The sequence below is a fragment of the Carassius carassius genome, chromosome 39 (assembly GCF_963082965.1).
Source record: "Carassius carassius chromosome 39, fCarCar2.1, whole genome shotgun sequence".
In the NCBI taxonomy this organism is placed as follows: Eukaryota; Metazoa; Chordata; class Actinopteri; order Cypriniformes; family Cyprinidae; genus Carassius; species Carassius carassius.
In genome coordinates, this window is record NC_081793.1 from 9,603,613 (window position 1) to 9,631,212 (window position 27,600).

Below are 27,600 nucleotides of genomic sequence, written 5' to 3' on the forward strand. Positions count from 1 at the left end.
TTTCCCTTTTGGGAAGAGGTAAAATTTGTTATTTTTACAGTTGATCACTTGGTGGGACCATTAACCCTTTAGATAGGCCTGTGCAAAAAAAAAGCTTAGTTTCTGGCTGGTATATGAAGCTATGTGGAGTATAACAGCATATTATATTGTGTGTGTATGTGTGTGTGTGAGAGAAAGAGAGAGAGAGAGAGAGAGTGTGAGAGACCTTTGCGCACTTACCTTGATGTATTTGAGAAAATCAAAATATACACCTCAGCTCTCAGAACTACATGGAGTAAACAAAAGTGTATTTATGCACCTGCTGCCTTTTAATGGTGGTGATAAGTATAGACTAAACAAAAGCAAAGTATGTGGAAGTTGGTATTGCATTAAGTTTGGTTCATAATACATTATGTTCATAAATTTGATGCAAAGTAGATTTTTTTACAGGATTTTAAGGGTTTAAACTAGCTTTACCATCAAGAAAAGACGAGCATTTCACACATAAACCATCTGTACTTTTCAACATCAAAAGGCAGCAGGTGCATAAACACACTTCTTTTTCTATTGTTTACTCATGTAGTTCTGAGAGCATGAGGTGCATATTTGGATTTTTTCAGATACATCAAGGTAAGTGCACAAAGGTCTCTCTCACACCCTCTCTTTCTCTCTCTCTCTCTCTCTCTCTCTCTCTCTCTCACACACACACACTTTAATTTGCTGTTATACTCCATATAACTCCATGTACAAGCCAGAAACTAAGCCTTTTTTTGCACAGGCCTATCTTAAGGTTTAACAGTCCCACCCAGTGATCAACTGTAAAAATAACAAATTTTACCTCTTCCCCAAAGGGAAAACCACAAACAATCGAGAATGCATGATTATATGGTGTCATGGCTTTGCAATCAAAAAATGTCGTTATAATGGAAGTCAATGGGGCAAAAACAACAAATTAGGGAGAAAAAATTTAAATCTAATGCTGCACAAAAACTAACAATGCATCAAAGCCAATCTTGTTACTAATCTTTGACATGCCCAAGACTGTGATAAAAGGTAAAAAAATATCCAGTCCACAATCACTTTTTAAATTGAAAATATGTAATTTTGTGTGTGTTTTTTCCCCCAAATCAGTGACATCATTTATGAACTTGGTAATTAAAGAGTTAAAATCTTGGATTTTTTTTTTTTAAATTTGGTAGGTTGTTTAATAGATTTATGCAAAAAAAAAAAAGTAAACAATATTTATCTGATACATCTTTACAGCAGTTTAATTTAGTGGATGTTTTCATCCACGAACATAACTGTTACGGAACACTCGGAGACAGAGGAGTAACAGATGAAAGATGGTATTTATTGAATTGACACAAGCAGAGGAGCGGGAAGTGAGGAGTGGATGGGTGTTGGGATCCGTGCCGGGAAGGAAGGGGCCACACACACGCACCGTGGGGTTTTTGAGGATCTTGGAGGCAATCCTTGGAGATAAGATGGAAGGAGGGTCTTCGGAGGTTATCCTTGGATAGAAGGTAAAGAGGAGTTAGTCCTAATAGTTAGCGCAGGAATGATCTTGTCGCGAACGTGACCGGACAATGACTGGGTGCGTGTGTGTGGCTTTTATGGTGCTGTGGTGGATGACAGGTGATGAGGATCAGGTGGTGATGTTTAGAATTCAGGTGAGGGTGTGCGCCGTGATTGTGTGGAGGTGGAACCTGGCGTGTTTGTGACAGTACCCCCCTCCCCAGGGCCCGCTCCTGAGGGCCGGGGACCCCGACGTCGTGGTGGGCGTCCTCTACCCCTGGGAGCTGGTCGGTTGGGGTGTCTGGAGTGGAAGGTATCCAGCAAGGCAGGGTCCAAGATGTCATTGCGTGGGACCCAGGAGCGTTCCTCTGGACCGTATCCTACCCAGTCCACTAAGTACTCCAGCTGCCCACCACGCCGCCGGGAGTCCAGGATGTCCTTGACCGAGTAGGCTGCGCCGTCATCTAGGAGGAGAGGAGGGGGGGCTTCCGTCTCGCCAGGTTCTGTGGAGGGAAGAACAGAAGGATGGTGAGGTTTCAGGAGTGAGACATGGAAAGTGGGGTGAATCCGGTACTCGGGAGGAAGTTGCAGTTTGTAGGTGACCGGATTGATCTGCTGAGTGATTGAGAACGGGCCAATGAATCTGGGACTAAGCTTGCGGCAGGGTAGATGCAGGCGAATGTCCCGGGTAGACAGCCAGACCTTCTGACCGGGTTGGTACTGGGGGGCCTCGGAACGGCGAAGGTCGGCTGCCGTCCTGCGTCTACGGAACGCCCGTTGTAGTTTGTGATGGGCCGCGTCCCAGACCCTCTCGCTCTCCCGGAACCAATAGTCGACCGCGGGAACATCAGAGGGCTCTCCAGACCAGGGGAACAGAGGTGGCTGGTAACCGAGTACGCACTGGAAGGGTGTGAGTTCGGTGGTGGGTTGACGGAGGGAGTTCTGTGCGTACTCGGCCAACCCCAGGAATTGGTTCCAGGAGTTCTGGTGGCCGTGACAGAAGGTACGGAGGAAGCGTCCGATCTCCTGGACCTTCCTTTCCGTCTGCCCGTTGGACTGCGGGTGGTAGCCGGAGGACAGGCTGATGGCCACACCTAGGAGGGAGTGAAACTCTTTCAATAGCTTCAAAGGCCCACGAACCATGTGCCTGAAACAAGTTCCGATGGGCTAAAACCCAAACTCTTTTGTACTACCTCGCGCACAGCAAAAAGAGAAAACGGTACACCTTCATCCCAATCACGTTGAAACTCGAGGCAAAAACACTTGAGCATACTTTTCAAAGTCTGATGGGACCTCTCAAGTGCACCTTGAGTTAATATGGTAAACCGCGAGCTGGCGCATAGCTTGAGCAAATACACGGGACATAAAATTAGTACCGCGGTCCATCTGAATGGTTTTCGGAAGACCAAAAAGAGAGAAGAAACCCATCATGGCCTTAATAATGAAAGGAGCTGTGATTTTAGGGAGCGGAATAGCTTCTGGAAAACGAGTCACGCTACACATTATGGTGAGTAACCATTGATTCTCAGACTTTGTTCTGGGAAATGGGCCAACACAGTCTAATATAATATTTTCAAAAGGCTCAGACGTAACCGGAATTGGCTGTAAAGGCGCAGGTTGAATCACCTGGTTAGGTTTTCCAATGACCTGACATAAATGACATGTTCGGCAGTATCTCACGACATCTCTTTTAATACCTGGCTAAATAAATGGCGTAAAATTCTGTCAGTGGTTTTATTTACGACAGGATAACCCACAAAGTGATGGTCATGAGCTAAACTCAAAACTTTATAACGAAAGGAGACTGGGACAACAATTTGCAGGAAAACTCTCCACTCATCTTGCACTGAGGCCATAAGAGGTCTCCACTTGCGTATTAAGACACCATCTCGTAAAAAATAGCCATGCGGCGAATGCTCAATGTCTTCCCCAGACATAGCTTCTGAAAAAAAAAAGACAGAGACGGGTCAATTTTCTATTCCTTAATAAGCTGCTCTCGACTCGTAGAAAAATTAGGAACATCAGAAGGAAACAATACTGAAGCAGAATTCAAAGGTAAGTCACTATCGTTAAAGAGTGGAGGTTGAGTGATAAAAGTGTCACTAAGATTAAGTTGATCCTCAATTTCATCCTTTTTTTTTATTTCTCGCCATAGCACGAGTAACCACACTAGAAAAAAAAAAACCTTGGAGAAGTTAATTGACAGGTCATCAATACATGTTTTTGGAGATGCATGAGACACTATGGGGCAAGACCTTTCCGCCACACAAATCGTTACCAAGTAGCACAGCTATGTTTTCTAGGAGGGGCATACACCCACGGTAACATTGCCAGTAACTAAGTCAGATATAAGAGAAATCTCATGCAGAGGGACACTAACATAACCCATTTCAAATCCACGTACAATAATACTGTCACCAGTAAAAGTCTTATCACTGAAAGACAACACCTTGCAAAATAAAGCTCTGTGAAGCACCAGTATCACGCAAAATTTTTACGGGAATTTTTAAGTGCTCACCGGGCAAAGAAACAAAGCCATCCATCATAAAAGGCGCAAAACTGTGATTGTCAGTATGGGTGTCATCCCTACTCACAGGCAAGTTCGAAACACACAAACCCACCTCTGATCTATAAGAAGCAGGTTGATTCGCTGCCTTATTTTAACGCTGTAGCGAATAACACTCAGACAAAACATGACCACGTTTCTTAAAATAGGCACATGTCATAACTATAGCGTTAGTTACCGACAGACGTTGGTCTAGGGGGCGGGCAGAAACAGGTACGGTTTCTCTAGACATCTTGTACACATTTGGATGACTAGAAACGTTTTGTGCGAATTTAGTATTAGAAGGAACACGCTTATGTGTGAGTACATACTCATCGGCAAGCACAGCTGCACGAGCAGGAGTCAAATTCTTATGCTCACTAACATGAGTAATGACTGTTTGAAGAAGACCGTTTTTAAAATCTTCAAGAATAATCAAACCACCAAGAGATTGAAAAGTTGTTACTTCTTGAGAGCTAAGCCAGTGATCAAATAGCATTTCTTTTTCTCTAACATACTCGACAAATGAGAGAGCGTCAGGTTTCTGATAACTGCACTTAACTTTTGTCGATAAGCCTCTGGCACAAGAGCATAAATGTGTAAAACAGCATGTTTAACTTTTTCGTAATCAGCTGCATCTTCAAGAGTTAACGAGGAATAAGCCTCCTGCACTTAGTGAAAACACATTGTAACGTCATGGTCCAAATCTCTTTGGGCCATTTAACCCTTGTGCACTGTTCAAATTCACTACCCTTTCGTTATGTTCGGGATGAAAACATCCACTCAATTAAACTGCTGTAAAAATGTATCAGATTCATATTTTTTCTAAATTTTCTTTGCATAAATCTGTTAATCAACTTCAGTCCTGATCAAAACTACCAAATGTTTTTAAAAAAATCCAAGATTTTAACTCTTTAATTGCCAAGTTCATAAATGATGTCACTGATTTGGGAGAAAAAAACCCACACAAAATGACTTATTTTCAATATAAAAGTAATTGTGGCTGGATTTTTTTTTTTACTTTTTATAACAGACTTGGGCATGTTAAAGATTAGTAGTAACATTGGCTTAGATGCATTTTTAGTTTTTGTGCAGCATTAGATTTAAAGTTTTTCTACTTAATTTGTTGTTGGTGGCTGTTTTTGCCCCATTGACTTCCATTATAACGACATTTTTTGATTGCAAAGCCATGACACCATATAATCATGCATTCTTGATTGTTTGTGGTTTTCCCTTTTGGGAAGAGGTAAAATTTGTTATTTTTACAGTTGATCACTAGGTGGGACCATTAACCCTTTAGATAGGCCTGTGCAAAAAAAGGCTTAGTTTCTGGCTTGTATATGGAGTTATATGGAGTATAACAGCACATTATAGTGTTTGTGTGTGTGTGAGATTCTTGATTGTTGGTGGTTTTCCCTGTTGGGAAGAGGTAACATTTGTTATTTTTACAGTTGATCACTAGGTGGGACCATTAACCCTTTAGATAGGCCTGTGCAAAAAAAGGCTTAGTTTCTGGCTTGTATATGGAGTTATATGGAGTATAACAGCACATTATAGTGTTTGTGTGTGTGTGAGATTCTTGATTGTTGGTGGTTTTCCCTGTTGGGAAGAGGTAACATTTGTTATTTTTACAGTTGATCACTAGGTGGGACCATTAACCCTTTAGATAGGCCTGTGCAAAAAAAAGCTTAGTTTCTGACTTGTATATGAAGCTATGTGGAGTATAACAGCATATTATATTGTGTGTGTATGTGTGTGTGTGAGAGAAAGAGAGAGAGAGAGAGAGAGAGAGAGAGTGTGAGAGACCTTTGCGCACTTACCTTGATGTATTTGAGAAAATCAAAATATACACCTCAGCTCTCAGAACTACATGGAGTAACCAAAAGTGTATTTATGCACCTGCTGCCTTTTAATGGTGGTGATAAGTATAGACTAAACAAAAGCAAAGTATATGGAAGTTGGTATTGCATTAAGTTTGGTTCATAATACATTATGTTCATAAATTTGATGCAAAGTAGATTTTTTTACAGGATTTTAAGGTTTTAAACTAGCTTTACCATCAAGAAAAGACGAGCATTTCACACATAAACCATCTGTACTTTTCAACATCAAAAGGCAGCAGGTGCATAAACACACTTCTTCTTCTATTGTTTACTCATGTAGTTCTGAGAGCATGAGGTGCATATTTGGATTTTTTGAGATACATCAAGGTAAGTGCACAAAGGTCTCTCTCACACCCTCTCTCTCTCTCTCTCTCTCTCTCTCTCTCACACACACACATTTTAATTTGCTGTTATACTCCATATAACTCCATGTACAAGCCAGAAACTAAGCCTTTTTTTGCACAGGCCTATCTAAAGGTTTAATAGTCCCACCCAGTGATCAACTGTAAAAATAACAAATTTTACCTCTTCCCAAAAGGGAAAACCACAAACAATCGAGAATGCATGATTATATGGTGTCATGGCTTTGCAATCAAAAAATGTCGTTATAATGGAAGTCAATGGGGCAAAAACAACAAATTAGGGAGAAAAAATTTAAATCTAATGCTGCACAAAAACTAACAATGCATCAAAGCCAATCTTGTTACTAATCTTTGACATGCCCAAGACTGTGATAAAAGGTTAAAAAAATATCCAGTCCACAATCACTTTTTAAATTGAAAATATGTAATTTTGTGTGTTTTTTTCCCCCAAATCAGTGACATCATTTATGAACTTGGTAATTAAAGAGTTAAAATCTTGGATTTTTTTTTTTAAATTTGGTAGGTTGTTTAATAGATTTATGCAAAAAAAAAAATGTAAAAAATATTTATCTGATAAATCTTTACAGCAGTTTAATTTAGTGGATGTTTTCATCCACGAACATAACTGTTACGGATCACTCGGAGACAGAGGAGTAACAGATGAAAGATGGTATTTATTGAATTGACACAAGCAGAGGAGCGGGAAGTGAGGAGTGGATGGGTGTTGGGATCCGTGCCGGGAAGGAAGGGGCCACACACACGCACCGTGGGGTTTTGGAGGATCTTGGAGGCAATCCTTGGAGAGAAGATGGAAGAAGGGTCTTCGGAGGTTATCCTTGGAGAGAAGGTAAAGAGGAGTTAGTCCTTATAGTTAGCGCAGGAATGATCTTGTCGCGAACGTGACCGGACAATGACTGGGTGCGTGTGTGTAGCTTTTATGGTGCTGTGGTGGATGACAGGTGATGAGGATCAGGTGGTGATGTTTAGAATTCAGGTGAGGGTGTGCGCCGTGATTGTGTGGAGGTGGAACCTGGCGTGTTTGTGACAGTACCTCCCTCCCCAGGGCCCGCTCCTGAGGGCCGGGGACCCCGACGTCATGGTGGGCGTCCTCTACCCCTGGGAGCTGGTCGGTTGGGGTGTCTGGAGTGGAAGGTATCCAGCAAGGCAGGGTCCAAGATGTCGTTGCGTGGGACCCAAGAGCGTTCCTCTGGACCGTATCCTTCCCAGTCCACTAAGTACTCCAGCTGCCCACCACGCCGCCGGGAGTCCAGGATGTCCTTGACCGAGTAGGCTGCGCCGTCATCTAGGAGGAGAGGAGGGGGGGCTTCCGTCTCGCCAGGTTCTGTGGAGGGAAGAACAGAAGGATGGTGAGGTTTCAGGAGTGAGACATGGAAAGTGGGGTGAATCCGGTACTCGGGAGGAAGTTGCAGTTTGTAGGTGACCGGATTGATCTGCTGAGTGATTGAGAACGGGCCAATGAATCTGGGACTAAGCTTGCAGCAGGGTAGACGCAGGCGGATGTCCCGGGTAGACAGCCAGACCTTCTGACCGGGTTGGTACTGGGGGGGCTCGGAACGGCGAAGGTCGGCTGCCATCCTGCGTCTACGGAGCGCCCGTTGTAGTTGGTGATGGGCCGCGTCCCAGACCCTCTCGCTCTCCCGGAACCAATAGTCGACCGCGGGAACATCAGAGGGCTCTCCAGACCAGGGGAACAGATGTAGCTGGTAGCCGAAAGAATTGGTTCCAGGAGTTCTGGTGGCCGTGACAGAAGGTACGGAGGAAGCGTCCGATCTCCTGGACCTTCCTGTCCGTCTGCCCGTTGGACTGCGGGTGGTAGCCGGAGGACAGGCTGATGGCCACACCTAGGAGGGAGTGAAATGCTTTCCATACCCGGGAGATGAATTGGGGGCCCCGATCCGACACAATGTCCTCTGGAATGCCGAAGTACCTGAAGACATGGTTAAACATCAGTTCTGCCGTTTCCATGGCAGTGGGGAGACCCTTCAGAGGAAGAAGACGACAAGCTTTAGAAAATCGATCCACAACAATCAGAATACATGTGTTATTATCAGAGGGAGGAAGGTCGGTCATGAAATCCACTCCTAGGTGTGACCACGGGCGATTGGGGACGGGCAGAGGATGGAGTTTGCCAGATGATAGATGGCGAGGACTCTTGGACATGGTGCAGCTGTTACATGCACTCACGTACCTTCTGACATCCGAGGCCATGTTGGGCCACCAGAAGCGTTCCCGTAGCAACGAGAGGGTTTCATTGACCCCCAGGTGACCAGTGCCAAGTGATGTATGGGTGGCGTGGATGAGAGGAGTGCGACGTGTCCTAGGGATGTACTGGTGTCCTGGTGGGCAACCCGGCGTAGTGTTGTTAGGAGCTTCGGCTGGAGGTAGGGTCTCTGCAGACCAAGTGATAGGGGCAACTATTACCTTGTCTGGGAGGATGGGTTCGGGGTTCTCAGATCTCTCTTCGGGTGAGTAACATATGGACAGAGCATCGGCCTTAACATTCTTTGCCCCAGGGCAGTAAGTGATGGAGAACTGGAAGTGGGTGAAGAATAGCGCCCAGCGGGCTTGTCTGGGATTGAGTCTCTTGGCTGCTCTAAGGTATTCCAAATTTTTATGGTCAGTGAGAACTTGAAAAGGGTGTTTGGCTCCCTCCAGCCAATGTCTCCACTCCTCCAGGGCAAGCTTGATGGCAAGTAGCTCCCTGTTGCCAATGTCGTAATTTACCTCCGCCGGGTTGAGCTTCCTGGAGAAGAAGGCACATGTATGGAGGCGGCTGGGAGTCCCCTGCTGCTGAGACAGGACCGCACCCACTCCGGTGGTAGAGGCGTCCACCTCCACGACGAATGGCAGATCTGGGTTAGTATGCACGAGGAGTGGGGCGGTCGTAAAGGCCAGCTTCAAGGCCTGGAAGGCTTCGGTGGTGGCAGGAGTCCATGACAGGGACTTGGGCTTCTGATGAAGGAGGTTGGTTAGAGGACTGATGATGGTACTAAAGTTCTGAATGAATCGTCTATAGAAGTTAGCGAAGCCAAGGAATCGCTGTAGTTCCTTTATGGTGGTAGGAATGGGCCAATCCCGGACGGCGCTTACCTTCCCCTCGTCCATCCGGATGCCACTGCGGTCGATGGTATAGCCAAGGAACTGCACTGAGGCCTGATGGAATGAGCACTTCTCTGCCTTTAGGTAGAGCTGGAAGTCCCTCAGGCGTTGCAAGACCTCCGCAACGTGGCGTCGGTGTTCGGCCTGGCTCCGGGAGTATATCAGGATGTCATCGATGTAAACTAGGACGAATTGATGGAGGAAATCCCGGAGCACCTCATGCATGAAATCCTGTAATACGGAGGGGGCGTTTACTAGCCCATAAGGCATCACGCAGTACTCGTAGTGGCCAGTAGGGGTGATGAAGGCTGTCTTCCACTCGTCCCCCTCGCGTATCCGGATGAGGTTATACGCGCTGCGGAGGTCCAACTTGGAGAATACAGTGGCGCCACGGAGATGTTCTAGGGCCGCTGGGACAAAGGGAAGAGGATAGCGAAACTTCTGAGTTATCTTGTTGAGGGCTCTGTAATCTATACATGGCCTTAAACCTCCATCCTTCTTGGCCACGAAGAAGAAACTCGAAGCAGCAGGGGAGGTAGATGGGCGGATGTATCCTTGAGCCAGCGCCTCCCTGATGTAATCCTCCATGGCCTTCTCCTCGGGAACGGATAGGGGATAGATCCGTCCCCTAGGCACTGGTTCACCCGGCAGCAGATCTATTGCACAGTCCCATGGCTGGTGTGGAGGCAGCTTGGAGGCCCGCTTCGGGCAGAAGACATCACTGAAGGGGGCGTAGCACTGGGGTATGGAGATGGACTGGTTGACGACAGGGCTTTCAATAGAGGTGGTGTAGACTGGTAGTGATTCGGGGGGACTTTCCACGGGAACTGGACAGCCGGAGATACATGATTGAAAGCAGGCTTCGCCCCACTTCAGGATTTCTCCGGTCTTCCAGGAGATAACCGGGTTGTGCTGCTCTAACCATGGGCGCCCTAGGATGACGTCAGCGGTGGAATCCTCCAGAACCAGCAGATGGATATCCTCGTGGTGAAGGAGTCCCGTTTGGAGGGAGATTGGGCCCACGCAGTGGCGTACATATTTCTTGCTTAACAGCCTGCCGGTGATGGTGTGGATTTGGTAAGCGGCCGGCCCAACAATGCATAATGGTTAAATGTTGTTGCTACACGTTCGAAATGTGAAAAAACGTATCAACTTCGTTCTCATTAAAAGGTGGAACAAGGCGAATGTTACGAGTTGTCAACTTGATCTGCTTTGAATAGAGCACCAGCCTCACGAGCCTTCAGTTCGAGTTCTTTCATACGCAATGCCTGCGCAAATTCAAGATCTTTCAGTCTCAATTCGTGTTCTCTTTTCTCTCGCTCTCGCGCTGTCTGTCTATCAGCCTCCAATCTAGTTTTTTCACGTTCCCACTCAATTTCCTTTTCTCTTAACTGTAAACGTTTCAATTCTAGTGCTGCCTTACTAGGTGAAGGTGGATAAATAGGAAGACGCTTACCCTGGTCAGGCAATGTAGGTACAACAGGAAAAACTTTCCCAAACACTCCCAAGTTCTCGCAAATCTCCCACAAGCTTATCCTGAAGCTCAGCCTTGGAAGGGCTACCACTCACCTCAAGTTTATAGTGGCCAGCGATTCTAACAAGGTCGTAGCAGTTAACAAAATATCCTTGGAAGGAGCGATAATAAATGTATCTAAATCAAACATTGCAAAATTACACAAAAAGTGTAAACGAGCAAAAAAAAAAATTGCACTAACGAGAAAAAAAAGTCACCAAAATCTACTGCACAAAAGAACAAAGGGCGATCACAACCAGCTGATGAGCACTTACAGCGCGCAGTGCGACCACCACAGAAAAAGATTTTCACAAAAAGAAAATCGGATTTATTCAAATATGCCTAATGTGGTTCAGAACCCGGCTAAATGAGACCCAATTTATGTTATGTGAGCATGGTAATAAACCGAAATGGTACAACATTACATACAAAAACCATAGACGGTGACATTGCAAAAACAATTTAATTTAATGAAATTATTTTTACATAAATGATTTTTTTTTTTTGATAAATGATGATTTTTTACATAAACAGAGCGTGGTGGTAAAAATAACAAAACAAACATAAAGAAAATCCTGATCTCACATAACTACAACAAAGGTAAAACTTACCTACCTCCCGACCAAAAACAAAATACAAAGTTAACCGTGAGTCTTCCGGGTCCTCTAACTGCTGCACTAACTAACCAATACTAAATAACATGAAAAAACACCAATCAGCAGAATCTAAACCACCACCGCTCTAAAAATCAATTATAAACTGAAAAGCACAAACATCAATGCCATACCAGAACACGTGCTTGTGAAAACGGAAACATTACAGTACGTCAACACGACAACCTCTACAAAGATAATAACAAGCCGAGCCGTGCGAGCCCAGCGAGACCCCACGGAGCTACGCTCCGTCTGCCATCTAGGGAGCAGATGAGAATGAAAAGAGAGCCCGCTCTCCCCTGGACGCCAAACAAGGTGTCTTTAAAGCGGTTGCCCCACCCACAAACAGCAGCCACCTGGACAGAAAAAAAAACAAGAAACAACAGGAGCATAACCGCAACTAAGTAGCACAAACTGTTCAATTCGCGCTCAATAGTGTAACAGTTAGTAACTGTGGTGTCAGAGCAGCTGTCATTATAGTAACAGTCGGACCTCACTGGTGCACATTTCTCTGAAACATATGAGAACACTAAAGAGCATCATGGAATGAAACATCACTTGTTTTTTTTTTTAAATAGCACAGACATCAAGATTTTTTAAACTGTATGACTTCATCTGAATTTGACGCACGGATGTTTGATTAATTAATGGCCCAGTTGTAACTACACCAGTTATGTTGTCTGCATTAAATAGGTATAAATGAGATGAGGACATGAAAAAACACATGCAGAAAGCTGCTGGAGCAGCAGAAACCACAGAGGAGCAAAAAGAACAAGAGGAAAGAGAGAAACATTACTTCAAACGAGTTATACTTGAAGCCCACTGAGAAATACTGAAAATATATACTGATAAAACACATCCCCCTAGCTTTTGGATGCAGCTCATGTTTATAACAGTAATCTTGTGGGGTAGACTCATTTAAAATAAGGTAATCATCTGTTTTTAGCCAGGTTTCTGTCAAACAGAGCACATCTAGGTTATGATCAGTGATCATATCATTTACAAATAGAGGGACCTGGTATTCAATATGCAAAGCTTTATCCATTGTTCCTCTGTATTATATACATTTCTTTTTTGTAAATTGGTTTGGACGTGTATATTTAAAAAAAAAAAAAAAATCTTCTAGTTTGAGGAACAGGCACGGTCTCTATAGTGTGATATCTTGATGAAAGAGTCTCTGTGTGCTGAGTGTTAACTGATTTCTGTTGTCGGTTTAGCCAGTCTGTCTGCTTCCTGACCTGGGCCCCAGTTAGTCAATTGCAAGCTTTAAAGGGTTAGTTCACCCAGATAGCAAAATTATGTAATTAATAACTTACCTTCATGTTGTTCCAAACCCGTAAGACCTCCGTTTATCTTTGGAACACAGTTTAAGATATTATAGATTTAGTCCGAGAGCTCTCAGTCCCTCCATTGAAGCTGTGTGTACGGTATACTGTCCATGTCCAGAAAGGTAAGAAAAACATCATCAAAGTAGTCCATGTGACATCATAGGGTCAGTTAGAATTTTTTGAAGCATTGAAAATAAATTTTGGTCCAAAAATAGCCAAAACGACGACTTTATTTAGCATTGTCTTCTCTTCCGTGTCTGTTGTGTGAGAGAGTTCAAAACAAAGCAGTCAGGATATCCGGTTCGCGAACGAATCATTCAGTTCACCAAATCGAACTGAATCGTTTTAAACGATTCGCATCTCTAATACTCATTAATCCACAAATGGAGTAATTCATGTACTCAAACAGTACACTGACTGAACTGCTGTGAAGAGAGAACTGAAGATGAACACCGAGCCGAGCCAGATAACGAACAAAAGACTGACTCGTTCACGAGTCAAGAACCGGTTGCATCGGTTTTCGGATCACCAGTAGTTCTTTCGGACAGTTCAATTCAATAAACCGGTTGAAGAAAACGGTTCACCGGTTCTTTTGCGCTCGACGTAATGGTGTCATTTGCGATGATTGCCCTTGATTCAAGCCTTCGGTTTACCCGCGCTCATAACATAAGCACAGAATCAGTTCAGAATCAATCACCAAAAGAATCAGTTCGGTTCAGGTGCTCTGTGTGTCGGTCTGCTTCACGCTGAATCACACATGCGCAGTATCATCAGCTCCTCGATTCTTCTTATCTGGCTCGGCTCGGTGTTCATCTTCAGTTCTCTCTTCACAGCAGTTCAGTCAGTGTACTGTTTGAGTACATGAATTACTCTGGGATATTGGTTTGTTTGAACTCAGAGGGAGTGTCAGCCACGTTAAAAAAGTTAACAGCTTAAGTCATTTGTGGATTAATGCGTATTAGAGATGTGAATCGTTTAAAACGATTCTGTTTGATTTGGTGAACTGAATGATTCGTTCGCGAACCGGATATCCAGACTGCTTTGTTTTGAACTCTCTCACACAACAGACACGGAAGAGAAGACAATGCTGAATAAAGTCGTCGTTTTTGCTATTTTTGGACCAAAATGTATTTTCGATGCTTCAAAAAATTCTAACTGACCCTCTGATGTCACATGGACTACTTTGATGATGTTTTTCTTACCTTTCTGGACATGGACAGTATACCGTACACACAGCTTCAATGGAGGGACTGAGAGCTCTCGGACTAAATCTAAAATATCTTAAAATGTGTTCCAAAGATAAACGGAGGTCTTACACGTTTGAAACAACATGAGGGTAAGTTATTAATTACATAATTTTGCTATCTGGGTGAACTAACCCTTTAAGACTGTGTGCCATATTTCTGGAGAGAAGAGTGGCACCACCCCAAGAGCCAGCACCACTTTTCAGGTCTGCCCCAAAAACTCATCCAATTGTCTATGTATCTTCTGCGGGCACCACTTGAGTCCAGCCACTGAGTGACAACAGACTGCTATGTATCTCATCACCACAGTAAGCAATGAGGGGACCAGAGCATATTACAGTGCCTGACATTGTACTTGCAAGTTCACACTCCTCTTTAATGTTATATTTAGTGATCTCCAACTGGCGAAGTTGAACATCGTTAGCTCTGGTGTGTATAACAATCTTACTGAATTTACGTTTAGCATTAGCAAGCACTTTTAAATATGCCACGATGTCAGGAGCTTTGGCTCCCGGTAAACATTGGACTATGGTCGCTGGTGTCTCTATTTTCACATTCCATTGTAGTGGATAAGACACATGCCTTTGGTGTGAGAGACCCGGGTTCGAATCCACTGTGAAACACCAATGTGTCCCTGAGCAAGACACTTAACCTCCAGTTGCTCCAGAGGCGTGCAACCTCTGACATATATAGCAATTGTAAGTCGCTTTGGATAAAAGCGTAAGCTAAATGTAATAAATGTAATGTAAATCACTGAGTGGGGAGAACCTGTTTGGTGTTTTGATCGGAACAGATGAGCAGCGTTTTGACCCGTGACTATGACACCCACAGTCACCAAGTAGCCCTGCTGCAGTGGCATTGTAACCGGAATCGAAAAATGTACAGGATGCCTTGACTTAGTCGCATCCAATATCTGATATCTGCAGCCCTCACATTCTTACTATCCTCTATTTAAGTTTGGAAATGCGAATGACATGCTAACCGGCTAACGAATGCTAATGCGCTGCCAGTGTTGGGAAGGTTACTTTGGAAATGTAATAGGTTACAGATTACAAGTTACCCTATTTAAAATGTAATAGTAGTGTAACTTTTTTAATTACTTTAATAAAGTAATGTAACTAATTACTTTTGAGTACATTTTGATTACTTTTATAAATTTCTAATGAATGTTAATTTGCAACTGTTAATCATCTTCAACCATTTTACACCATGCAGGTTTAACCTTACAGTAGTGCTCAATACTGTCAGACTTTCACCATCCTTCATCACCTGAATTAAGATGATCACATTTGAACACATCCACCACACAATCAGACTTTAGGACTGCCTTTTACTTAGAGATTGATCTGAAGTTCAAAGCAGATTTAAAATCAAAAGAAACAGTTTATAGCTACTGTTTTTGAAACCAAATCTTTGCATAACTACAGGCATCTAACTGCATCTAACAATGGTTTGGGGAAAAATAGTTAATAAAAAAATAAAAGCAACTCAAATACGGTTATCTAATAAGCATGTGTCCTATTTTGTGTACTAAACTCCTGAAACATTGGTGTCTTTTTGAAACACTGCTGTCTCTTTGTATATGATATGATGATAGTTTCTCAAAATAAGTAAAAAATGCTCATGAAGTGACTGTTCTAGAGATTAATTTCCATGAGGGGCGGACTGGGGAAAAAAATAGGCTGGGAAATCTCACACTCATACACCCACAACCCATTCTGAAACATGGACAACCCTATTTTTTTTTTTTTGGACCTGAAAAAAGATTTGAGTTCTCTCCTGAACTGCACCTTCACTTCCATTATCCACCCATCTCTCTCATGACTTTAATACTGAAGATTTTTATTTGACTTTTACCATGTTTTGTAAGTGCAATTTTGTTTTTTTGGCAAATGAATAACCACTTGTATTTATTTTTACTACAAATTCCATAGTTAAACCACGGTTAGTGCCATACCATAGGCTACATTAATTTTCCTAAGGGTTGTGTTTTTGTATGCACTAGCTCCCCCTAAACCTATGATAAAATATGATGATTTGTCTGCTAACTTACTACTGTAACATTACAATAGATAATAATGACGTCGTTTATACAGTATTTTGAGTGAGTGTGAGCAATGTGCTGCTGCTGCTTGACTAAGTAAACAAAGACAAAACTACATTAGCATATTTACAGATGAAACTGACCTGCACCTGATACCCTGAACAGAAGTGTTGCTTCTCTGCTCCAGCTGTGCGCTTACACAGTTCACTCCGGTCTCTCTCTCTCGCATTGATTACTCAGAGTCTGATCCAAACCATTCGGCGGAGGCGCGGAGAGCGCGCGAGCCCAACCATTGCCAGTCACGACTAACCGATTCATGATTTATTAGAGATTTAATTATCGAATGGCGGATTCGGAAATAATCGCTTTAGTATATTCGGCCTGCAATTATACAATAACAATATTAAAGTAGAAGTCCAAATCGTCTGCCAGGCCACCGGGAATAGTCCCGGTTCTCCCGATGTCCAGTCAGCGCCTGATTTCCACAGACACGCAGAACGTGCAGGATTCATATTCAGTCTTTTTGCAGCTTAATATTCACAGACATCAGTCCATATCGGGTTTTGATTCAAGTGTACTGACCTACTTTTGATTTATTCGTCCAAAATGTGGCATATTGCGTCCGCGTTATAGGCTGAATTCCATTTTTATGACTGGATTCTACGAATGTGTTTTCCGCGTCTCGGAGATTATGGGCCATATGTCTTAGTGCAATTTGGGAAAGAAATAAGCTGTATGTGGATGTTTGTAAATATTCAAATGTAATCCTCTTTGTAATCGTTACAATTTTCATAAGTAACTGTAATTTAATTACTCATTTTTTCTTAGTTACTGTAACTGATTACTGTTACATTTATTTTGTAATTAAATTACGTAACGCCGTTACATGTAACTAGTTACTCCCCAACACTGTGCGCTGCACATGCTCTGCACGTGCGGTTTTAGAATAAAGGCAAACAATCAAATTAATCAGATTAGTTTGATAGATAATATCAGAAATATGGTGGGAATTAAGTTCGATTTTATTACTTTAAACAACAGAGAGTGATAGTAAGATTCAACAGAAAAGCCAAACATGGAGCTACAATCACAAACCACTCAACAGCACCCCAAACCACTCAGCAGCACCTAGTCATACACAGCGTTTTCGCTATGGGTAGTATTTGCTACTTGGATGTGCTTGGATAATAATGATGCTATAATCCTGACCAGTGAAGAAGACCTACACCTCCTCAATACATCTTTTCTTCACCTGAGTACAAGAGCTTATGTCCAGCATGTTCTACTATGCCTTGTTTCGTTCTGCATACCTCAGATAGACCACTAATGTCTCATCTGAAACACTTCTTCAATTGTTGGTTGACAAGTAATTCAAGGCTTCCATTTTTCTAAAGTGTTCTTGAGTTCCATGTGCCGATTGATGCCAGATGTTTGACAACAATTAGCCTTACCACATCTTTGTTCCTTCCCTGTAGCCGTTTTTTCGAAATAGTCCCAGGGTTCCCACAGACCTACAACAGTGCGCTTGTTTGTCCAGGTGACTTCCCAGCTGGCATTTTTTCTTTATTTAGTTGTCTTCTCATGGTTGTTTCTGGTGGGTTGTTTCACAAGGTGATTCCACACTCCTTTCCTTGCTAGCTAGTTCTCTAGCATAGGTAACACCATTGACCTCATTGATAAGTTTGTATGCTGTTTAACTATCAAGGGTATTACCACACCTTACTTACAACTAGTTAGCTAGACTAGTTACTTAACTGGTGCCAGTCACTCAACGCTCAGGATCAGGCACATCTTTTTTTGTGCTGCTCGGTTTAACGTAATAAGCTAAATTAACAAATATTAAATGTAAATTTGTGCATTTGTGTTGACTATCTTCTGAATATTGTGGTGACATATACTCTAAAAAAAGATGGTCCTTTTTACACAGTTCTGTTTAGAACCATATTGTCCTGAATAACCTTTTTAACAACATGTTTTTGGTTGTTATTATTACTTGGGTTTAATCATAAAAAAACATAATAACACATACATGTGCTGGTCATATAATTAGAATATCATCAAAAAGTTGATTTATTTCACTAATTCCATTCAAAATGTTAAACTTGTATATTATATTCATTCATTACACAGACTGATATATTTCAAATGTTTATTTCTTTTAATTTTGATGATTATAACTGACATCTAAGGAAAATCCCTGATTCTTCCATCCGGAGCAATCCGGAACATGTGCACCCATGTTCCTCCAACCTCTTTACATTAGAACAATTGGATCTAAGGGGTGGAAAACATAGGCAGAAAATGGTTTCTCTCAGGATTTCAACACTACTTTGTGGAGCTCTGGGAGAAATGGAAGGCTTGCAGGAGGCCTGTTACTGGTTATCTATTTCCTGTTTCTCCACTGACCAATCCAGACACAGTCTGGCGATGGTGTAGGCCATGACGTTCAGGATATCTCCTGATACCAGATCCACCTGTGATTCCAATTACATTTCAAGAAGGTCCTGAGCTACAGAGTGTATTCGCCTGGCTCCCCTCCCCCTAAAGAGAGCCTTTAGGGGGAAGAGGACAATTTTCACTGTGAAACTGTCCCTGAAGGGCTGACCAAGCGTGCTCCAGTTCTTAACAAATGATGCAGAGATTTGATGTTAGGAGTAACATAATGACCCCACATTTTCTAAACTTGTTGACTCATTTTACTTTTTCTTGGTTAAAAACAAACAAAAAAAAAGCAGGTAGTGTAGATCAGAAGAACAGACATCAGGAACACATTGGATTTAGAATTTTTGGAAAGGGGCTCAATGGTTTGGATGGTAATTGTTTCTCATGGAGACCCAACTGTATAAAATTCCTTACCGAATTACCTACTGATTTTTGACAAACACCAGATTTGTGTGGTAATTTTATTGCCCTCCAAATCAACTTCTCTGAGTTTACAAGAAGAAATCGATTCAAAATTCATTGTTTATATCCTTTTTGACAACTGCCAAACACAATATGGTAACTGCTCCACCACAGCAAGTGGAAGCTGTTTAAGAAAAAAAAAGAAGAAAGAGAAGAAAAGCATTTTAAAAGCATTATTATGGCAGAAGCAGGTATGCAATATAGTTTAAAATATGTATTATATAGGTCTACAATTACATACATCAAATTTTAAACCAAGCAGCTTTACGTTTACCTTATGTAAATAAGAGGTTGCATTTATTTATTTCTGCTAATCTCAAAAAATTTTATGACATCCATCATATTGTGGTAGAGAAAATGCAAGACAGAAAAACATTTAAACTATAGCACGTCTATTTTCCTATTTTAAACAGGAGATTTAAAAGGGGTCATGACTTGAGAAAATAAAATTTTCCTTGATCTTTTGACATAGAAGAGGTCTCTGTATGCTTAATACATCCTGCAAGTTTCATAACTTAAATGTCCTTATCATCAGTAAAAAAGCATCTGTGTAATAACCCTCATCTAATAACCCTCATCATTTGCATATGACCACCTCCAGCAGCACAAGACAACTACGCATCATTGTCACGCTCACAGGTGTTCAGTCAATGTGCAGAGAGTGGGTCTGAAGGAGTAGTTATTTACAATAAAATTGCGATGCCAGATAGATGATGTGCCGTTCCTGGCTGTGGAAAAACAATATTTTTGTGTATGCTGCTGAAGGATCCTGATGTCAGAGAAAAATGTATTCAGTTTATGTTTAGCAAACTTCCCAGTCATGCATGTCAGTGCTAATTTATTCATGTGTTCAGTACATTTCACGGTTAACTGTTAATCGTAGTTTGATGCTGGCTTTGCCAAAATACTTTTGCTAAATTGCCATCTGATGATACATAAACATAAACAAATGATACATAAACATATGGGTTTTATCACTGAGTTGCCATGTAAGTCTATTTTTACTTATGTCTACTTGAGAAACAATTACCATCCGAATAGAGCTAATGACATTTTTTGCTGAAATTGGTTGACTGTGAATAGACATCTAGAACATTTTTTTAACCATTTAATGTACTTTCTGAACAAACTGACTTACTAAGATAGTGTTTTCCATTATTGCATTATTGGCTCATCTTCATTGCCTCATAAATTAGTCCAAGCTATTTATTATACAAGTAATAATAGCGCCAGGTTTCTTGAGTTTTTATTTTATTTTTTTAATTATTATTAGGAAGTGTCTTAGTGCCTAATGATTGTAGGTCTCAAAGATGACAGATTACTGTATGCTTCTTCTCCTCAGGTTTTCATGACCGTGATGGCAAGCAGTACTGCCAGAAGTGTTTTCTGGCCCTCTTTGCCTCTCGTTGTCAGGGTTGTTCCCAGCCCATCATGGAGAATTACATCTCAGCTCTAAGTGCTCTGTGGCATCCTCAATGCTTTGTTTGTAGGGTAAGTAGTTGCTGGATTCTGAGGTACAATGTATTTGATTGTGTTATACCACATATGAAGAGTTGTGATTTTACTGTCAAGGCCACATTCTGCAGTAGTGTACAACATAACATTTTATAGGTCACTCAAACTTCTTTAGGAAGACCAGGGCTAGTGCTTTTTACTTTAGTAAGTATTTCTTATGGTGGGTTTATTATAAACTTATTAACCAAAAAAATATTCAAAAACATTTTTTTTTAATGAACATTTAAGCTATTAAATACAGGTAAAAAATATATATATTTGACATTTATGAATCAGCTTCGTTAAAATCTTGTTGAAACCTACCTAAAATCTAGTAAAAATCGTTTAAAACTAATGGCTCTTGCTTGAATCAGTGGATGATTGATGCCCAGAGCAGATTAGATTTTTGAACATACATAATGCCCACTGATAGTAAGCTTGAAACAAAATTAAGAAAAAAAATATTTCTACTGTTTTGTCCTCACTAGCTGCACACAAAAACAAACAACTTGACCACCATAGTCCAGTTCATGAATAAATGACTCTACTGAGTTGTTTCTTTTTTATTGAATTAAAAATGTACGGCATGACCAACGCAGTCAGATTCATAAACAATTGATACTTATGAACCAGGTCAATCTAATAAATCCTTGACTGAATAAACTTTGTCAGTGGAATTAGTAAATCAACATCTGACTCAATGAAATGGAGCTCCTAAACTATTTTTAAGGAGGAGCTTGCCCATCTGATCTTCCACTCATTACCTCACTGTGTCTTCTGTGTGTAACAATCTCAGCATTCTCTCCAAAGTATCATTCCAGAAGACATATTTTCTCTTTCCCGGCTAGAATGCCTCATCTTTCAATTCAGTTCAATTAAATCCAATTTTATTTGTATACAATTATTATGATGCAGTCTAACTTAAAGCAAAATTTGGTAGTTCTTTATGTTGTTTCAGGGTTGGCATCATCTTAGGTCCTCTGAGGGGTTGGCTTAATCTCTTCTTCGGTGTTCTGGATCCAGACGGAAGCTTGTGTTAATCCTAGTTATATCCCATGGCAAAAACAGAAACATAATTAGTATAGCTGCTGTTCCAACCAAGTAAAATTAAGTTGTTTAACCCAAGCTTAAGAATGATAATGCGCATTTGATCATATTTGACTGCAATCCAAGATTATAAGATGCATTATTTGAATGCTTGGCCAAAGAGATGTGTCTTCAATTAGATTTAAACAGAGAGAGTTTTTCTGAACCCCTAACGTTATCAGTAAGGCTATTACAGCATTTGGTAGCCAAATGCAAAAATGCTCTACCTCTAGGGGTGTAAAGATTCACTCGTTTTCTCGATGTATTGATTACAAACCCTGACAATGCATATGCATCAATCTTGAAACATGATTTTTTGAATCGTGAATCGCCGATCCCGGACAGTAATCGATTTAAAAAGCTTAGAATCGAATGAATCGTGATTGCTATAACGTTTCATTGCTTTCAAAATATATACACATTAAATTACTACAAGCACAATTTAATAGAGACCTTGACCAGTGTTCATGCCTCGCATTTGTCCCTCACACGCTCCACTATTAACGCCCGAGACTGTCACAGGATTGCACCCATGCTCCGTTCGTCTCTGACGCAGCAAACAGACAACGGGCGCATTTTCTCTCAGTGAAAATGAGATAAAGAAGTTTTCACACTGAAAGAGAAGTGATCTCGCTCTCAAAGACATGCCAGGCTTTATCTGCAGCTAAAATTAAGCTCATAAAAAAACAGAATGAACCGATGAAACAATAAGGAAAATACCCCCACAATAAATATATACAATTTATGAATGACACAGTGCTAATTGACATAATGTATTACAGTACAGAAACTATAAAGTATATTTTCCACCTTATTCTATGCAGAAAATTTAAATAATTGCTAATTAAATGTACTATATAAAACAATCATAAAATTTTCATCAGGAAAAAATATTGATTACAAATGATTGATTATTGTCCAGCAGTGTATTTGATTTCTTACAACAAATTAAAAGTAATGAAAAGAAGAGAATTACTTGTCAAAAAAAAAAGAATATATATATATATATATATATATATATATATATATATATATATATAAGTGAAGTAAGTGAAGTGTGTAAGTGAGTGTAAGTGAAGTGACATTCAGCCAAGTATGGTGACCCATACTCAGAATTTGTGCTCTGCATTTAACCCATCCGAAATGCACACACACAGAGCAGTGAATACACACACACACACTGTGAGCACACACCCGGAGCAGTGGGCAGCCATTTATGCTGCGGCGCCCGGGGAGCAGTTGGGGGTTCGATGCCTTGCTCAAGGACACCTAAGTCGTGGTATTGAAGGTGGAGAGAGAACTTTACATGCACTCCCCCCACCCACAATTCCTGCCGGCCCGGGACTCGAACTCACAACCTTTCGATTGGGAGTCCAACTCTCTAACCATTATATATATATATATATATATATATATATATATATATATATATATATATATATATATATATATATATATATATATATATATATTAGTGGTGGGCCGTTATCGGTGTTAACATGCTGCGTTAACGGGAAACTTTTATCGGGCGATTAAAAAAAATATCGCCGTTAATTTATTCTCAAAGTTGGGTTGAGAGCTGGGTCTATTTGCACTGTAGGTGGCGAGAACGAGTCTTCGAACCTGTGTGTATGCCTACTATGAAATTACCACATCAAACGTGATGTGTTAACATGGATGCAGCTGAAGCCGCCGGGTTTGTTTCAGGGAATTTTTTTTTTTTTTTTAAGAAACTTCCCAATGGAAACTTTGACAAGACACATACTGTTTCTCACATACTCCGTCTGCAGTGCGTATGCAGTCTGTGTGCATTACGTATGTGGTGCCACAACAGTGTTTCAAATTACTTATTTTTATATCAGTTGGTTCACTTAAACCATTTTAGTGCACCCGGTTGCTATTAAAACAGACTTGCTGATCTGCTTTATATATGCAGAAATGTTTTCTGAAAACAACTGCAACTGCTGCAGAAAAAAGTATTGCAGCAAAAGTTGAGGGTCAAGAGCAAAACTGAAGCAAACCCTGATCTCTATGAAGGTGATCTAAAAAAAAACATTTTCAATAAGACATCAACATCTTAACCTCTGTGAATTCTCAATAAGAACTTCTGTAGATGCATGACAGAAATAAAATCATTCTGGTTAGTATTACTATAAGTGAAGCTGGTAATGCTGTTTGCGGAGTTGTGGCTGAAGAAAGTTGTAGTTTGTGTTCTTATTTCTCTTTCTTTCTTGCTTGTTCACTGCAGGTGTTTGAATGACTGAGAGAATGTTGCAGGAACATTTTACTAACCTTAAAATAACATTATACTAATATGGAAACTGGACTTTTTATGTTAGAAAGAATATGAAAGTACCAGTTTTAATGCTATCCCACAATGCTTTGTGGTGTCTGTAAAACAATGCTTCTACAGTGTAGTTACAATAATATTACAGGACTGTCCTTCAATTTCCCATCATGCATTTGCATTTACAATAAAAACCATGAATACAGTGTATTGTTATAAAATGTATTGTAAAATTACATCAATTGCTAACAGTGCAGTGTTTAATGGGGTAATCCAATAACAAAATCCAAAACAGGCTAGAGGTCAATAACAGGGAAGGCAGTCCTAAAACAAGAAACAAGAAAACACAAGGGAACACGAGAAAACCGGGTGACAGAAAACAATGGCTCCATGAAACAGATAGAAACAGACTTTAAATAGACGGTTTAAATAGACAGGTGCAAATGATGAAGCTGGAGACAGTTGAGTGCAATTAACAGTGATGAATGGGACAAAGGCTTGTGAGAAATGTGGCCATGGTTAACAATGGAAGAACAATGATTTCAAGCATCACCCTCCTTTTAACATGTCAAGTCTGCCATTCTAACCCAATCAGCCTGACATAATGATCTCCAGCCTTGTGCTCGTCAACATTCTCACCTGAGTTAACAAGACGATTACTGAAATGATCTCAGCAGGTCCTTTAATGACAGCAATGAAATGCAGTGGAAAGGTATTTTTGGGATTAAGTTCATTTTCATGGCAAAGAAGGACTATGCAATTCATCTGATCACTCTTCATAACATTCTGGAGTATATGCAAATTGCTATTATAAAAACTTTTCCAATTTCCAATATTTATGTAATTCTCAAAACTTTTGGCCACGACTATAGTGCCTGCAGTGGGGTGACTATGGGGAAGTGAGACCACTAGTGGACACCCAGGGAAACACAGACCAGATACTGTGACACTTCCACTCAACTTTCTGTTAACATGCTTGGATACAACACTCTGTGAACAGCCAGCTTCTTTGGCAATGAATGTTTGTGGCATACCCTCCTTGTGAAGGGTGTCAATGATTGTCTTCTGGACAACTGTCAGATCAGCAGTCTTCCCCTTGATTTTGTAGCCTAGTGAACCAAACTGAGAGACTATTTTGGAGGCTCAGGAAACCTTTGCGGGTGTTTTGAGTTGATTAGCTGATTGGCATGTCACCATATTGCAGCATGGTGACAGCATAACAGCATGGTCGTTACTTAAAAAACCCTTAAAACATATATTTAACGAACAAAAAATGTTCCAAACATTTTTCTTAATAAAAAACTAAACAAAACATAATCACTTTGCTATTACATACAAAACTTAACTATTTTAATAACTGAAACAGTTTTCTGTATTATTTAATTATTTATATATATATAAAAAAAACGACACCATAATCCGGGATTTGAACCTGTCGTTGAAATCACTGACTCCCTTCTGCCACTGAATTATGGATTAATAAATAATTTTGCAATAACTTTGCAATAATTAACAGTGTCATCATGCAGATAATTCTTGTGTGTTTATAATAGTGTTCAAATGTTGATCTTTTAGGCCTAATATATCTATTTTCATTATGAACTGGACTGCCAGTGATCACCTGCTGGACCAGCTACAGGGCTTAGGTTTGAGGTCCGTGCAGGGCTGTACCTGATTTCTGTGTGTAGCAATGAATGTTTGAATCAAGGGTTGTTTTCTAATTAAATTTAAAAATTGTTAAGCTGTATTGTGTTTTCTAATTCATTTTTTTTAATATTACAGATTCCCCCAGTCTCTCACACGGCCAAAGTCTGTATTCAAAACTGTACTATTATCGGTATTATTTTTTTAATTTATTATTTAATCTATTTATTTTTTAATAGATTAATTATTTTTTAAACATGTTTTAATTAATACAAAGGAACAATAAAAAGTGCTACATTTCTTAATTCATGGACATAATTTTCGGCTTGTCATGGGCTCTGTATATGGGAATACAATCTGATAAAAAAAGGCTAGATAACGAATGAGTAGGCCCATGTGTGACCTGCTGAAAATCAGCAAATTATTACATTTAAGTTTCAAGTCTTTCATAATTTGTGACATTAATGTGACTATAGTACCAACATATGTGCTAGAACAAGGCCTATCTTATAACACTCAACAATAAGACAACTTTTCAATCGCTTTCATTTTTATGGCATAGCTAATGCATACCTTAAATGTAATCTAAACATTCCATGTTAATATCCTACTTTTTGGATGATTTATAGTTTTTCATGGCGCAGTTTTATCCTATTATTCATGATTTCTCACATCTTATTTTGTTCAAGGATTTATTTATTTATTTATTTGTAATGGCTTGATTCAGAGTAAATTGTGAAGTGACTAAAGTGTCATAAACGTCCAGCATTGTACAGAAGACCAACGGCCAAGGTCAGGATTTTTCATTCAAAAACGTGCATTAGACTGTAAATCGAAATGAAAGCCCTCTTTTTTTATGCATTAGGCTGAAGCCTATACAATATCTCATATTTGAAATTAACTTTCTATGAATACATTTTAAATACATTTTCTAATGATTTTTGAGAATGTTATAATGTTATATTATAAAGTTGTATTATTTTATTTTTTTGCTTTACATAAACATGGAAACATTAATAATCGCAATATGTTCTACTATAAGTGTCAGAAACAAAACCTCACCCCTGCCCTCTTTCATAGATGTTATATAAGTACAAGTCATACAGATTGTACTCCAAAAAAAAAACTAAATGAGTATGTGACTGACACCGATGTAACGTAATCTTCCGTATCCCAGAAAAGAAAAAGAAGGGAAAAAAAGCCATCCTCCTCTGTTGTAATAAAACAAAGCAATAAGTCTCTTAATTGTCCTTTGTTACTTTGACCCTTAAATAATTTATTTAAAATAGTTTAAGTCTGCCTTAAAATGCCAAGTTCGCTTCACTTAGTCCACAGGCCAGTTCTGAATGACTTTCTTCAAGTAGGCTTCAGCATCCTCTGGTGTGTCAAAAGTTTTGGTCTCGCATTCCTTTGCGGTGATGATAAGTGTAAATGGGAACCGAAAGCCCTACTTGATGCCAAGATTCTTGCATTTCTTCTTTATTTCGCTAAAGCGATATCTCTGCCTCAACACATCCACCAACAGATCTGGGAAAATGTGCACCCTATTCCCTTTATACTCAAGAGATTTCTCTCTGGCCAGCTTCATTATTAACTCTTTCGTTTGATAATGATGTATCCTGATGACAAACGCTCTTTGAAGATTGTCTCTCGGTTTACGCAGCGTCCTGTGTTCCCGGTCGATCACGATAGTTTGGTGATATTTTCTGCTCCCAGCAGTTTTGGAAGTAACCCCGCAATACATTCGGAGGGTCTGCCGTTTTCTTCCTTCTCTGCAACACCTACCAGCTGGATATTATTACGTCTGGAGTGAGACTCAAGATCGTTACATTTATCTCTGAGTTTCTTACATTCTTCCATTAGCTCCACACACTGCTTTTCACGAGTTCATCCTTACATCTAATCTGAAAGTGAATAGTAAGCATATTTTGGCATGCTGTCCTGAGGGAGGGGTCCGGGCCCGGAGCATATCCCGAACCCAAAGAACTCTCCCTATCAC

At 40.4% G+C, this 27,600-nt stretch overlaps 1 protein-coding gene across 2 annotated transcripts in view; it reads left to right on the forward strand.

Moving 5' to 3' along the window:
- LOC132121358 (transforming growth factor beta-1-induced transcript 1 protein-like) overlaps positions 1 to 27,600 on the forward strand; it is a 120,999-nt gene that overhangs the window by 84,860 nt on the left and 8,539 nt on the right. For both annotated transcript variants that reach the window (XM_059530673.1, XM_059530674.1), the window contains one exon: positions 20,433 to 20,581. In XM_059530673.1, coding sequence (XP_059386656.1) covers positions 20,433 to 20,581 — 149 coding nt within the window. The remainder of the gene's footprint in view (positions 1 to 20,432; positions 20,582 to 27,600) is intronic.